General features: G+C 46.4%; 1 protein-coding gene across 1 annotated transcript in view; it reads right to left on the bottom strand.

Moving 5' to 3' along the window:
- Window positions 1-13439: 13439 nt before the first annotated feature.
- Window positions 13440-16575, bottom strand: part of LOC142783775 (uncharacterized) — a 47825-nt gene continuing 44689 nt past the window's right edge. Inside the window, exon 2 of the mRNA XM_075882341.1 lies at window positions 13440-13767. Coding sequence (XP_075738456.1) covers window positions 13482-13767 — 286 coding nt within the window. The 3' untranslated portion in view covers window positions 13440-13481. The remainder of the gene's footprint in view (window positions 13768-16575) is intronic.

Here is a 16575-nt window from a genome sequence, read left to right as displayed (position 1 = left end):
CAGTTGGTAGTTCGCGTCTGTCCTCGTCTGTCTCTTTTTGTGTGTCGTGTTGTGTTTTTGCGCTCTCACCATGGTTTCTATGTCAAAGCACAAACTCGCCCAAAAGTCAACTCTGTTGCGACTATCGTGTTTTCAGCCTTGCGAGCAAAATGGCGCAAAGCGCGCTTGCGCTCTCATCTCTCACGCGTGCTTTGCGCCGCGGAGAGGTTGGCGGCGACGCTCACTCACGCGCCCTCATCTCGCGGTGGGAAGGATCGTACGTCTTGGCTGGCCTTGGGCGTTCAGCAACGAATCTGTTGTAGTTACCAGGCGCAAAAAGGCCACTGTAATCGTTGCACAGTCTCATTTTACTAAAAAGGCGCGCTTTTACGACAGAGCGAAGTAATAACTGACACAATTATTCGCGTTCATCTGTACCTGTTGGTACGTTGCGTTCGTCATTTGTGCGCGAGAAATGCGGGGCACGTTTCAATCTGCTTGCCAGTCTGTGTGTGACGTTTCACTTTGTTGCTGTCGCGCCCATTGCTTCGCCTTTATGGCACTGCTGTGACTTTCTGGATCAAATACCTTCTCGTATTCTACGAACGCTATATATAGTGGTTGACTGCATTATGAGCATTTCTATATCACTTGAGAAAGCAGTGGAGCAATCCAATGACGTACGTCAAAAAATGCCTCCGCATAGTGTCAACACGCGGTGTCCTCGTGCCCAATACAGGAAACCAGCGCTTCAGTTTCCACGACGCGGACAGTGCAACCCTGGTGGTTAAAGCGCACACTTTTCAGCTGCTCCCGCCGATGATAAGGACGGCTTTAGAGACGATACGGGCGCGCATCGGTGACAAAACTAATGTGCACTGGTGGTAGTGGTGCTGGTGGTATTCAAGTGCTACAATATGTGCATATGAGGGGGGAAGTATTTCGGTACGTTGTTTTTTCTCAATCATTTCAATAAGAAGAGAAGGGGCGTTGCATCCAAGCGGTCAGGCGAGGGAAGCACGTTCTGCTCTTCCTGTCCGCTGTAATGCGGTCGCGCTGGTTCCTAAACCAAATAGCGCATGTCTGCGAAATTTATTTCATAGTGAAGACGGCCACCAATGGAAACCAGAATGATACGGCCAAACTTACCCGGCGTTTTGCCGTAAATGAAACGAGCGTACTGTGCAGCATATGTAAATATTTTTTTATCTGACCACAACCAGTCCATCTCTCCATCTCTCAGCCCACACGTGAAGTTGATTGATTGATTGATTGATTCATATGTGGGGTTTAACGTCCCAAAACCACCATACGGTTATGAGAGACATCGTAGTGAAGGGCTCTCGAAAATTCAACCACCTCAGGTTCTTTAACGTGGACCCAAATCGGAGCACATGGACTGACAGCATTTTCACCTCCATTGAAAATGCAGTCACTGCAGCCGGGATGATATCCCGCGACCTGCGGTTCAGCAGCTGAGTACTTTAGGCACTAGGCCACCACGGCTAGCCCCTTACGTGCAGTGAATGACACAATAAGTGCGTAGTGTACATTGTTTTCGAACAGTTACGTAGAAGAAAAGTTGCCTTTTCCACATGATTTGTGCAGAAACACGTTCGCCCAGGCCACTAAACTGTTATAACAGATACACTCGCGATGAATACTCGCTGCTGAGAGGCCTCTGTTTGGCTAATTTGTGCTAAAGACAAGGTTCTTGTTACGAACAAAGCCGCGGACAACTCGAAACGTAGCCTTCTGGGGTCATCCGATGCAGTGAGCTTCTTTCTCATTGGCTGCCGCAGCTAAGTAATATCGGAATTTTCGCCTGGCTAGAGAAGTAGCAAATGTCATCAATTTCTACTGATAGTTTAGCTCACCCAGTGCACAGTTTATTTTCCCGCTTGCATGTGGCTGCGTGAAATAAAGGTCTGTTATAAATTTAGAATTTCTAGGCTTCCTCGTGTTAGAAAATACATCATCTTGATGCATGCTGCGGTGTAAGTATTAGAATCAATTGTGTCTGCTTGGGGTTCATCGATGCGCATATATATATTGGTTCACGGGTGTTCTTTGCATTTTGCTCCGATCGAAACGCGACCTCCCGTAGTCTGGAGTCTATCCCGCGCCCTCGAGCATAGCAGCGTGACACAAGTGTAATGCAGTCATGGTGCTTTGCTCGGTGAACACCCATGCGAATACATGCCGTGGACTGGACGTACATACGACGCCAAAAAAAAAAAAAAAAAATTGACGACCGCTTCCTAATTCTCTCTGTTTTCGTTTTTTTATTTTACTTCAAAATGGGCAGCATTGTATCGTCGCAGAAATGACTTATCAAAGGAGACATGTTAGCCTGCACTAGCTTAGCGCAAAACTTAGCATTTTACTAGAAAATGACGACGAGGGAGTCGCCATTACCGCACAGCACTGTTTCTTCAATGGCATATACATAGACGCAATACGCTTTGTATAGCTTCTCTCCGTTGTCGAGAGCTTTTTACGAGTGAGTAGCGTTTTAGTCTAAACCACGGTGCAGTTTTGCTGGCGCTATGAGCTTTCGAGCTGTTAATTCCAAAATCAAGCACACAGAGCACACGTGCATGCTCTCCCGCGGTACCCCGCGGCTGGTACTTCCAGTTCGTGTGGGCCTTCTGTGCGTGAGCGGCTGAGTTTTGTAGCGACTCTCCCCCACGGGCTGTTTTTTGATGCGCCACCCATCCAGCGCCGGTATCCCATACCTGCGCACTGCTGTGGCGGAGAGATAGACGGGACAGGAGACACGAAGCTTAGGCAACACTCTTGCTCCTCCTCCACCCCAGCTCCTCCTAACTCCTCCTGGGCCTAAAGAAGCTAGTGCTAGTCTTTTTTTTAAGACGATAGTCTTTCTTTGGGACCTTCGACAGAAAAAGTTTGGTCTGTCTGTCTGTACGTTTGTCTGTTTGCGGCCCTAACGATACCTCTAACGGCGCTGAACGGCTCACCCCATCCGCAGCGGCCACCTATTGCTCAGGGTTTAGCGTTCATAGTTGTGCGATTGTCAATTAAAAAAGCAAATATTGCGCATATCTGAGGCACCATAACAACACGTCTATGTTTTGTATGTCTGCCTTCATACTAGAAGAGGCACACACAAGTGAATCCAAGGACTGTAGCATTTGTTGCGCTGCGCTGACAGTGCAACGCAATGCTCAAGAAAATGTTTCCAACGCTTTGCTACGACGTCATGGTGGTGGCACCTGCCCGTCGCTTTGCATTCTACACCTTTTCACCTCCGAGACTGGCGCGCATCTTTCTCCGCGGTCGCGCACGCCTTCGTTTTCGAAGAAAACTGCCAGATGGCGCTCGTGTCTAACGTGCCTACATGTGCTTGTTCGTCTCCGCTACACGCTCGAGACACTCTAACGCAGCGCCTTCAAAATACCACTCACTGATTTTCTTGCGCAGAACATCAACTAAACGTTTTGTTCACACTCTACAGACGCAAGACTATCGTCTTTCGACGACATTTACAGTGTAACATGTAGATTCGGGCCAATTTTTTGAAATATTTATGAGCAATCTATTCGCCATTCACCACTGATCAAATTCTTTAAAAACAACATTTCCTCACCGTATAAAATTGTCAGGGGTGTGGCAACTAGGAAACACCCTTGTATTGTCAGCATGAAAAATGAACTGTGGGTCATTTAAAATGTTCGTTATATCAATATATACACATTAAAAATGAAAGGACCAAGCAGGCTACCTTGGGGAACATCGCATTTAATTGACCGAACAGCGGATAACTGGCCCTGAAGAGGTATACTGATTGGACATGTCGATGAAAGTTGGAACGATAAACGTTGCGACAAGAATTACGTGTAGCACACTCATTCAGCCTATGAACTAAGATGTCATAATAAAAAGGGTGAACAGATTGGTAAAATCCATAAGTATGCCGAGCTGTGTTTGTCCTGGTCAACAATACGTAAAATAATTTCTTTTAAAAAGCAAAGCAAACTTGATTGATTTCTCATTATGAAACCACCCTCAAAATTCCTTATTATTCAATCTTGGCGAAAAAAAAAAACAGATCCCTCGCTCCAACAATGCTTTCTCGAGAAGTTATAATAAAGGCAGTACACGAATCGGTCGTTAATAAATTCAAAACATGGCAGCATATTCACAGAGTGAATGATGGAGAGTGGGGCGAAGCATTCGTGCGTCCATTCGTTCTAGCTTCCAACCGTGCATGCGTCCGTCTAAGTGACCGTGCGTGCGTGCGTCTGTTCGTGCGTCCGTCTCTGCGTTCGTCCATGCATCCACCCCTGCGTCCGTTCATCCATCCATCTGTGTGTCCGTTCATCCATCTATTGAACACTCCAAGTACCACCATCTCGCATCTTTTCATCATATATTTGGATGGATGGATGGATGTGGCTGTACCCTTTAGATCGGGCGGCGGCTAACGCCACCTAGCCGTAATACTTAGTGAACTAACCATTACATTTATCTTTTTTTTCCTTTAAATAATGAAGTTGAGGATTCGCACTTCGCAGTGAGGGGTTTAATTTTCACTCGTGCCTTGACTTTAGCCACCAATCAGATAACCTCCTTCTAGTTAAGTCTACCCGCTTAAAGTCTATTTTGCCCTCGCTGTCCCTAAATCCCAGTGCTTTGAAAAACTCTGCGCCATCATCCTGAACTATAGGGTGAAGCCCTTTACAGAACATTATCAAGTGTTCGGCAGTTTCTTCTTCCTCTCCACACGCACTGCATACTGTGTCGACTCCTTCGTATTTGGCCCGATATGTCTTGGTTCGCAGTACTCCCGTCCTGGCCTCAAACAGTAGAGAACTACCCCGAGTATTATCATAGATCCTTTCCTTGGCAATTTCCTGCTTAAAAGTTCGATAGATCTCTAGTGCGGACTTCTTAATCATGCCCATTCTCCACATGTCAGTCTCCGTTTCCTTCACTTTTTTCTTAACCGATAGTTCTTTTTGGTTTGGCCACCTGCTGTTTTCTAAGTATTTACCAGTCAACTTCCTGGTTCGCTTCCTCCATTTTGTATCGACATTCTTCATGTACAAGTAGCTGAAAACCTTCCTAGCCCAACGCTCTTCCCCCATTTCTCTCAATCGCTTCAGTCAGTCAGTCAAGAACTTTAATATATGGTCCTGAGGAGTTTAAGCCACCAGGGTGCCCACGTGGGACATCCTAGCAGCCGCTACCGTAGGCGACGCCCGAGTCGGGGCGGGAACGTGGTGGCGTTCCGCCAGTTCTTGGGCCCTCTGGACTGCCTTAAGTTGGTTTCGGAGATTGGGGCTCCTGAGTGCCTCCTCCCAGTCGGACTCACTGGTGAGAGGTCCCTGAGGTAACGCGGGACATTGCCAGAGCATGTGCGCGAGTGAACAGTACACTTCTGTGCAATCTGGGCACTGTGAATTTATGTCTGAGTTATAATGGCTGAGTCGGCCCCGTGATGGGTACGATCTCGTTTGTAACATTCTAAAGGCTACTTCTTGCGCGCGTTCGAGTTTTGAATGGGGTAAAGGGTATCGGCTTCTGTTGTGTCGGTAGTGGGAGGTAATTTCATGGAAGGTGAGTAGTGGGTCATTAAACTGCACGTCTGGGCCCAGCTCTTCGGTGGCTGATTGATCGTCACGGCGGGTCAGTTCTCGTGCTCGATCATGAGCCATTTCGTTGAGGTTGGGTTGTTGTGGGTGAACGTCTTTGCCCATGTGGGCAGGGAACCAAGAGAGGTAGTGCGAGCCCGTATATTTCCGTGTTTGTAAAATGCGGGCTGCTTCTGGAGCGATGTTGCCGGTTTCGTAAGCCCGAATGGCGGCGCGAGAGTCTGTGAAGACATTAGTGAGTGAGGGGTCGGTCATCGCTAAAGCTATAGCAACTTGTTCGGCTATGGCGCTTGTTGATAGCCTAACCGAGGCGGCTGAGCGTAGGGCTCCGTCGCCATCTACTACCGCGAGTGCGAAAGAGGAGGAGTTACCGTATTGCGCTGCGTCGACGAATGCGGTAGAGTTGCGATTCGCGGCGGTACGGTTTAGGATCGCGCGAGCGCGGGCCAGCCGTCTGCCTTCGTTGTGTTGTGGGTGGACATTTCGCGGAAATGGGGTTACCATGTAAGTATCTCGGACAACTCTGGGGAGGGTTACTGCGCGTTCAAGGCAGGGGTGTGGGGACATGCCGGCCTCGCTTAGAAGTCGGCGGCCTGCCTTGGAGGAGGAGAGGCGGATCAATTGGGCCGTGGTCTGGGCCTCGATCACTTCATCGATGCCGTTGTGCATGCCTAGTTGGTCGAGACGGGAAGTGCTCGTGTTTTGAGGCAAACCAAGGACTTGTTTAATGCTTTTGCGCATGAGTGTGTTTAGTTTCGTCTTTTCTACCTTCGTCCAGTTGTGGGCAGAGGCGACGTAATTGATGTGACTCATTAGGAACGCGTGGTATATGCGCAGAAGGTTGGCCTCTCCAAGGCCTCGTCTACGACCCGAGACTCGCTGAATGAGTCGGAGCATGTTCTCGGTTTTAGCTGTGATATGTTTAATTGTTCTTGCATGACAGCCAGTGGCCTCGACGAGGAGGCCGAGAATGCGTATGGAGTCCACGCGGGGTATTCGCTGCCCATCTTTGGCGTGTAGCGCTATGGGTAGATCACCTAAGGGTGTTAAGTTACGAACGCCTTGGCGAGATTGCCGGTACAGTAGCAACTCTGATTTTGTGGGCGACAAGCGAAGTCCAGTGTTTTTTAAGTAGGCTTCTGTGGTATTGAGAGCAGTTTGAAGGGCTTGCTCCAACTCCGCCAATGAGCCTCCCGGGCACCAGATGGTGATGTCATCTGCGTATATAGCATGGTTTATGTTTGGGATCTCGCGGAGTTTGTCAGATAGTCCCTTCATTACTATGTTAAAAAGGAGTGGAGAAATGACTGCCCCTTGTGGTGTCCCGTTGGAACCTAATGTGTAAGTGTCGGATGTAAGTTGCGATAAATGCAGCTGAGCTTTTCGATTTTGCAGAAAAGAACGAATGTACGCCTGGAATCTTTTACCGAGACCAAGGCTGGCAATGGATTCCAGTATAAAGCGGTGTGAGACGCTGTCGAATGCTTTAGTGAGGTCTAGGGCGAGAATGCCACGAACATCTCTCGTTTTTGAGTCGAAGATCTGTTTCTTTAGTAATAGCATGACGTCTTGTGTTGAAAGGTGCGGACGGAACCCGACCATGTTGAACGGAAAGAGTTCGTGATCCTCTATGTAGCGCGATACACGATTTAGGATGACATGTTCAGCTGCTTTTCCTATGCATGAGGTTAGGGAAATCGGGCGTAGATTGTCGAAGTTGAGTGGTTTACCTGGCTTTGAGAGAAGGATTACCGTGGCCGTGCGCCATTGTTCAGGTACCTGGCCAGTTTCCCACATGTAATTAATGTCTTTTGTGAGTAGTGTGATGGCTTGGTCGTCTAAATTTCGCAACAGGCGGTTGGTTACCTTGTCAGGACCGGGGGCTGATCTGCTGTTGAGGTTGTGTAATGCCTCCCGAATTTCTGACTCCGTGAAGGGTTCGTCGAGTTCGGGTATCGTTTCGCATTCTATTTCTGGGTAGTCGGTGGGTTGTGCTGTGTTTAAGGGGAGGTGACGTTTGGAGATTTCTTCAAGAAAGGATGAGTTTGTTCCTCCCATCTTTTTGTGCGAGTGTAGGAGCCGGTCTATGGCATGACTCTGGTTGTTTTTTGTTTCGCAGTCGTCCAGCATGTATTTTAGGAGGTTCCATTTACCCCCAGTTCGCATGCGGCCGTCGACCGCCGAGCAGAGTTCATGCCATTGGAGTCGTGTGAGCTCCGTGCAATATTTGGCAATGTCTTGGTTCAGTATTGATAGACGTTTTCGTAAGCGTCTGTTTAGTCGTTGTGTTTTCCAGCGCGCGAGTATTGACGCTTTTGCCTCGAGCAAATGTGCCAGATGTGGGTCCATTCTCGGGACCTCGAGTTCTGTTTGTATTGTTTTCGTTGTTTTGGCTATGTCTTCCTGAAGTGAGGTGAGTAGTTCGATGAATGTGTTGTATTCCTTTGTGTGTTGTTCGATGAATGTGTTGTATTCCTCAATCGCTTCTCAAATTTTATCTTGCTGCTAGCTTCCCTGCCCTCAAATGATGTCCATCCCATATCACCTTGTACTCCCTGATTTGGTGTATTCCCGTGAGCTCCTAAAGCAAGCCTACCTATTCCACGTTGCTTAATTTCTAATTTTGCTTGAACTTCTGATCTCATGCACAAGACCGCATTGCTGAACGTCAGCCCAGGAACCATGACCCCTTTCCATATTCCTCTCACAACATCATACCTATTGTAATTCCACAGTGCCCTATTTTTCATGACTGCTGCATTCCTGTTACCTTTAGTCGTCACGTATATTTCGTGTTCCCTCAGATACTCGGTCCCATTGCTTATTCATACGCCCAGATATTTGTATTTATCTGTTATCTCTAGCGTGACCTCCTGTATTCTAAGCTCACTACCTTCGTTGTCATTGAAAATCATGATTGCTGATTTTTCCCTACTGAATCTAAAATCTAACCTATCTCCCTCATTACCGCAGATGTCCATCAATCTCTGCAAATCTTCCTTGTTGTTGGCCATTAGCACTATATCATCTGCGTACATTAATGCTGGTAGTGCCTGATCAATAAGTTTTCCTTGTTTCACTAAAGAGAGGTTGAAGCCCAGTCCACTTCCCTCTAATTTTGCCTCTAATCCTTGTAGGTACATCATGAATAATAAGGGTGACAGGGGGCACCCCTGCCTAAGCCCCCGTTTTACCTCTGCAGGCTTGGATACCTGTTTTTCCCACTTTATAACTACCTTGTTACCTTTATAGACACCCTTTAAAAGATTAGTGACTACATGTTCCACGCCTAGTGTGTCCAGTATTCCCCACAATTCCTCTTGAACCACGCTATCGTACGCTCCCTTGGTATCCAAAAATGCTAGCCACAGGGGCCTGTGTTCTTTTTCTGCTATTTCGATGCACTGCGTCAGTGAGAACAGATTGTCTTCCAACCTCCTGTGTTTCCGAAACCCATTCTGCAGCTCCCCCCGCACCCCCTCATCCTCTATCCACGCCTGCAGTCTTTCCTTTATAATCTGCATCGCCAGCCTGTAGACCACTGATGTCACTGTTATAGGACGGTAGTTGTTTATGTCAGCTTTGTCCCCCTTTCCTTTATAGATCATGCTCATCCTGCTAAGTTTCCATCCATCGGGAACTTCACCATCGATTATTATTGTACTCACTGCCTCTCTCAAAGCCTGCTTAGACTTCGGACCTAATGTTTTTATCAGCCTAATTGGAATGCCATCTGGGCCTGTTGATGTACTACTAGGAACCCTTTTCTCAGCCCTTTCCCACTCTTGTTGTGAAAATGGAGCCATTGCACCACTTGATTCGTCTTTGTCTATTGTGGTGCATAAAGTACTTCTTTGTTGAAATTTTTCTGTCACCCTTGTTCTTATATATTCAATAGCTTCGTCCCCTTCTAGCCTAGCACCTTGGGCTGTAGTTATAAAGTTCTGCTCTAGGCTCGTCTCATTTCTTAGGGAGTTTAGATGGTTCCAAAATTTCGCAGCTGCCTTTCTATCTTTTTTATGTACTTCTGCCAGCCACTGAGCTCCCTTCCTTCTAATCTTTTCATTGATCAGAAGGGATGCATCCCTTCTACAGCTTAGAAAGGTTGCCCATTTTCTTTCCACATCATCTGTCGGTTCACCCCGCTGCTTAGCATGTCTGTGTTCCCTAGAGGCTTCCTGGCGTTTTGCTATGGCTCTCTTAACTTCCTCATCCCACCAACTTTTGGGTTTGTGTCTTCTTTTCCGGGGTGACTTGTCACGCGTCTTAGCAAGCTCTATCTCAAAGAGTCTAATTAGATTCGTGTATGTCCACACTGTCTTATTATCCTCCGTGATTACTTTCTCAATTTGTTTAGTGGCTATTTCAATTTGCCTTTCTGGATAAAACTTTTCCTGTAGTTGCTCATCTTGTCTCCTTTCCACTTTCACTGCTCTTCCAAAACTTAGCTTGATACGTTTGTGATCGCTACCCAGACTTCTGGAGCCACCTTCATCTATGTGCATTTCCCTGAGCTTATCATACATCCTATGCGACATCAGTGCATAATCTATCGTCGACTGAAGCCTTCCTACCTCCCATGTTATTTGCCCTTCACACTTCTCGGTACTGTTGCAAATGATCAAATCAAGCCTTTCACACATATCCATGATCATTTTGCCTGTCGGGTCGGTATACCCATCTATATCTTCTATGTGCGCATTCATGTCTCCTAGTATAATTATCTCGCACTCTCTTCCTAACTCCTGAATGTCCTTTGATATACACTCTACCATTTCCTGGTTTTCCTCTCTGGCCTTTGCTCCCGTCCACAAGTACACGAAACCAAGGAGTGTCACTTGACCTGCCACTTTCCCTTTTAGCCATAAATGTTCCTTGCACTCCTGCTTGACCCTTTGCCAGTCTGTACTTTTATGAATGAATGCCCCAATACCACCCCCCTTTCTGCTGCCTTCTGTTCTATTACAATACTCCCACGCGTAGTCCGGATTGTTCGGAGGTTGTTCCATGTCCGTGAGATGTGTTTCTACAAAACCGTATACCATCGGCCTCTCTTCCCTTAGCTGTTCTTCTATCTCTTCCCACTTCGGCCTGTTTCTACCACCCTGCATGTTAATATACCCTATGTCTGAATTGGCTCGGCGCTCGTGGCTACGTCTATTTATGCCCCGGATTCTACGTATCTTAGATATTGGTGCCACTTTGGAATTGTATCTGTCCATACCACCTGTCGAAGAGTCTCCCTGGTTGTTTTCCTCGTTACTAGCTATCCTGCACCCCGAAGGGCTCGCTTGCCCCCCAAAAAAGCTACTGCGCGTCCTGCAAGTCGCCAACCCACCTCATGACCTAGCCGCCCATCGAAGTGAATTCTGTCTCATTGAAAACCCCCCCACCTATGCACCTCTCTGTTTATTTCCACCACCTCAAAGTTTATGCACCTCTCTGTTTATTTTCACCACCTATTTCCCGTATAGAAGCACCGCCATCCAGCGGACATTCCAAGGACTAAACGAGAGGTGGCACACGCACACTTTCTTACGGCTTGCACTTCGGGTCTACTTCCCACCTTTAACCACCTCGAGTTAATGGTATATACTAGTTCACTGTATTCATGGCACTGCGGCCCAACACTCGCTAAACCTTTCTAAAAACAAGGAGGTTACGCCCAGTGAGTATAACATAGCAACCCTTTCTTGTCAGATAATGCTCAATGTACATGTCAATGGCTCCTAAGGGGGAATGAGAGACAGGAGAATTCGGCTTTTAGTTAAAGCGCACGGTGCGAATTTTTTATTGTTCAACAACGCACAGAGGAAATCTCCCACCAGCACAACCTTGGCGGTCAAAATGTAAGACTGATTACACACTACTACTACGACGACGAGGGACGAAAGGGAGCCGCTTTAAGAACCTTCGTCCCTAATATATTTTTAGGAGCTTGCTGGGCAAGCTTTTTGTGGTGTTTCTCAGTTCGGCGGTGGCGTGTATGCTTCTTCGATATTTCGGGAATGGTCTCGGTATGCGCACTTCTTTTTACTTGGTGAAAGCTCGCGCAAATGAAAATCGTCATTACCGCTCGGCCGCATGAACACTTCAGAAGCCAATGAGCAGCGCGGCGGCCTCGCAATGTATTAGCAGCTCGGGCTCTTTACAAAAACCTTGCGGTGACAGACCGAGGGGAGAGGGGAAGCTCTTAGATACTAATCGAAACTTGCATGGTTACGCTCACCCTCAACCGCAAAATGTGCGTTTCCTGCAGGCGCAGGCAGTTCCCCCTCGTGCAGGCCAGTGCCATAACGGTACACAAGCCACAAAGGAGAACGTACTCCTGTATAGCATACGAGTTCAGCAAGACTCACCAGCAGACACGTGGCACTCAATCTCTGTACCAATGTTGACAAATTGTAACTGACTAACACCAACGGCGACCATTATTTCTACCACAAGACCTCCAGCGAACACTAGGACATGCTTAGCAAGACCTCCCGCGATTGCTAGGACATGCTCAGCAAATTTCGGCACCTCGAGCAGTAGAAGTTGACCATGCTAACGCAAAGGTACTTTCGTGCCCTGCGAGAAGATGTCGACCACTCGACCAAGTTGACCCTTGCTCAAATCAACGCGCGGTTACTCAACGCACAAGTCGAAGAGACATCGAACTTGAGCTCGTCCTGACCGCAGCCGATGTGCAATGCTTCATGGGGACGTACAACGCTGGAAACATACACATCAATGAATTCTTTCCAGTAATCTGCTCTAAACAAGAGGAACCTCCTAGGTGTGGTGTACTTTGTGAAATAACATCTTATGTGTACATATAATGTATATAGTTGATGCATCATAAAGGAGTTTTAAATGAAAGCGTGTTTCCGAGATCATTGAGGGAAGCCATTCTGCTGCTTTGCAAAAGAATATCTATGTCATATGCATACGGCATATAGTTTATCAAAATGTGAATAGCGCATTGAAGTGTAAATAATTAAAATTGTGTGTGTGATACGTAAGTAACGATGTTATAACGTCAATGTATGATGGTAGAAGTGTATGGACGATTCGAAAATTACCCAATGGGCTCCCAGCAAGCTCCTGTTATATCAATGACTTGTATAAATCGCTGTGATATTTTCTCACTACCCTTAAAAATGACAAAAACCGTCGTGATTTTCATACCTTTAGGAAATACCAGCGATGCATTCTGTTGCCTCAATATGTGTACTAAACAAGGAGCTAGCATGTCACCAACAAGCATGGTGTATTTTATTGAGAGACCATTGTAACCTTCAAGGGAGGTCTTAATGTAGTAAGCTATTTGGTATTCATCGTTGCGCTGGAAGGAACTTTATTTACCTTCTCAAACTTGGGTGCACGTTAAAGAACCCCAGGTGGTCTAAATCTCCGGAGCTCTCCACTACGGCGTCTCTCATAATCATATAGTGGTTTTGGGACGTTAAACCCCACATATCAATCAATACCTTCTCAAACTTCTGCAAAGATGCATCGGCTTACAATGCTTGACGAACGGCCGCAAAACTTGAAGGCGGATAATAAAACTAGCATTGCGCTCTGAGACTGTTTGTAGCTTTTTTATTTCTTTCACTGTTCGGTTATGCAGTAAAGAGGTATGCAGCTTTATTCTACAATATAAATGTGTTTCAATGAGCTACACTTTTAAAAAATTCATTTTTGCATTCCTGTCCGCGTTCAGTCATGTCTGCATTAGACAAAGCCTCACTCGGCACTAGCGAGTATGAATCGCAGACAAATATACCATCAGTATCTTCGCGGGAACAGCACTTTTCAGGAAACTACTATGAATGGTGGGTGCCAAATTTTTCTTTAGGTAGTATTGTAAAAAAAAAACTATACGATCAATATGAAAAGTCGCTATTGGCTTGCCTTCTTCTGCTGAGTTGCAACGTTCCTGTACTCGCAAGGGTCAGCCTGCAGGTCAAAAAGGCATGGTTTACGTCGAGGCTGACATGCTTCACCGGACGAGGAGTTGGGAGGAGGTCGTACTCCGCACTCAACAGTCACCAATGGTTCGCCAGGGCGTCGCGTAGTGACACCACCGCGGCCCATGGACCACAGTGCGCGGTAGACGGCACTGTCTGCCGCTGCACCTGGCGCCACCTGGCGGCCATGCTCGCTGTTCTGGTCACGCGTCTCGTACCTGCGTTCATGCATCAATGTTCCCGTGGGTATCCTATGTTCTTCGTTGAAGGTATTTTACTAATCAATTGGCAAAGACAGACGCTAGTATCAACATCATGCGTAAGTTCATTGCAATTTAGCAAATTTATCATATTGTTATCTGGTCGCGACACAGAATAAGGCAACAGTGAGCTTGTCCTAGGCAAAACTCTTTATTTAGAGGAACCTGTGTCACGGAAACAAAAACCACAAAAGTACACAATGATAGCGGTGAGCAAAGCATCGGCTGTCGATATAACAGGTCTGTACTGAGTTGCATCGGCCTTTACGAGGTGTTAGAAAAATAATGACTCTAGCCGATGATCTCTGTTTCTTTAAACAACAGTGTTATCCCTTTCAACGTAATTTTCTTAGGTAGATATAAACAGGCGCAGCTGTTACCACTCTTGAATTGGTAGCATCCCAGCAAGTGTTCAACTGGTATGGCTTTTAAGTGGTCGGTCACAGTCTTTTGAGTGTCTCCAACATTACAAAATGGCATCCTTTTAGCACGTGTTCAAGTTTCGGGTAAAGAGACTCACAAGCACTATAACCCGGTGAATAGGGGGCTGAGGAACAACAGTAATGTTTTTTGGGGTAAAACATTCAGCGATAAAAAGGGCTGCGGAACACGGTGCAATGTCATAATAAAATGATCAGATTGTCTTCAAGGTGTCTCTGTACGAAGTTCATCTTCAAAGTTTTTGAGGTCTTCTAAAACTAAATTGTGCCACCAGAAAATTGTACTCTAGACAAATGATATCACCCACACGCCTGTTTCAACTTTTCAAAATTCCTACTCGCGGGTTTACATGTTTACCACAAAAGTTTAGGGCATAACCCTGCTCTAAATTTTGATGTTTCATTTTTGTAACGCACAAAAAAAACACCATTTCCAAACCTCTGTGTTAGCTATACGGAGTTGTAAACCGGAAGGAGGAAGTGAATTGACTAAACAAATTGCAAAGGCCGTTAGACACAACTTCGCCAGATTGCACGTGGTGTTACCAGTCTCTTTTTTAAGCACCTCGTATACTTGCGACATAGAACATCGAGCCTTACCGCTGGTGCTCGCGTAAACTCTGAAATAAACTGGACTACTCGCATCATGCGAGTCATCTTAATGCGATGCTTTTGAACAGTCGGAGCTTCTCAAAGATTGCGGTGCTGTCTGCACCAAACAGTCTTTATGACTGAAATCTCTTACGTGAACAGCATACCCTTAAAGATGTGTGCTAGGGGCACAGGCAGAAACGTTTTTCGGGGGGGGGGGGCGCACCTTCTTTTGATGGGCGCCAGGTAGACAGGGGTGGTTTAATACCATTTTGTGCTTTATATGCCATGGTAGAAAATAATTAAGGGGGGGGGGGGGCAGGCCTCGGGTGCTTTGACGGGCTGTGCCACTGGCACATGGCAGTATTCATGTTCTCATTTCCTATATGCTTGGTTCTGTACCACGTTGTCTAATCGATGCCGTCGGCGCTCCACGAATTTGAAAATGTAAGATACTTGTTACCAGTATATATGACAAAAAATTGTGATATCATATTCATGGTTTCATTTGGCCAGCTGTTTCGAACACTTCAGGGTGGTTTGAATTTCTCGAAATAGTACAGCAATATTGCGAAAATAATTCAACCATAATTGTGTGCGCGCTCAACTGTCGCAAAACGTATGCTACTTGCATTCGTTCGGATTTTATTGTCAATAAAAAATTGATTTTGACCGAGAAGGATTACTTTGTTTGTTAACTTGGTTTAAAATGTAACAAAATGGTTTACTGGTGAGCTGTCGCCTTTCAAACAATCACGTGCATTGCGGCACCAGGCCGCGGTGGCCACTTTTAGGTGGAGGCGAAATGCAGGAACGTGAATTTAGTATGCACGTTATTCAACCCTCGCTGGGCAGGATTTTCGGACTTCTCCACTACATGGGCCCTCATTGTAACCTTATGGCTTCTGATCTGTTGCTTGGAAGGTCACGCGCAGGAAAAGGACAACCAAATCGAAACGTGCCCCGCGTTTCTAACGCACAAATGACCATGAACCGTACGGCCGTCAGCACCTTTAAGTCGAACGCTCTGACGCGCAGGCTCTCTCGGACTGAGGTCAGCGTCGCCAAGCGTTGAAAATGAACTGCTTGCTGCAGCTAAACACAAATTAGGTACGCGTCGGTTTCACTAGTAAATCTCTGTTTTCAGTCTGTCTGACTGGCGGGTCGAATGCACTCACTGGGCATCCCGTTTTTGCCACGTTTCGTGCGTGGCTACGTTATCGTGCTCGTTCATGAAGTTCGTTGTCGCAACGCTTCCTTAATTTCATGCAATGCCAGTGCAAACGCGCGCTCTTCAACGGGAGCCGTTGGTCCACCGTAATCCAGAGAGTTGTCATAGAGAAATATACTTACATGAACACTCCCGTAGATCCCTGCGGCCCAGCTACTACGTTGCTTTCCGCGCCACGAGTGGCTGGTGAGACCCGATAATGTCTTTTGCATAAACAAAATAACTATACTTTTTCTTTCCCATGCTGGTATTTGAACCTGTACCTTCATGCTCCGAAAACGAGTGCCTTTACCACTAGGCTACACACCTTTTTTTATTTATTTCCGGTAAACTTCACAAACGGGTTACTAAGATATATTACATTTCACTACGAACAATACAAAAAAACTTAAAAATAACTAAGCCCGTCAAGCATAACTATAACACATCACGTCCTAAAATTTCTTCATGGTCAGTAGGGCTTTTACCCTTTCTACCCATAAAGGTACACATTCGTCTGTTCTT

The sequence above is a fragment of the Rhipicephalus microplus genome, unplaced genomic scaffold, assembly GCF_043290135.1.
Source record: "Rhipicephalus microplus isolate Deutch F79 unplaced genomic scaffold, USDA_Rmic scaffold_12, whole genome shotgun sequence".
NCBI classification, from domain to species: Eukaryota; Metazoa; Arthropoda; class Arachnida; order Ixodida; family Ixodidae; genus Rhipicephalus; species Rhipicephalus microplus.
The sequence above is the reverse complement of the archived record's forward strand: the minus strand, read 5'-3'. Positions and strand labels throughout refer to the sequence as shown.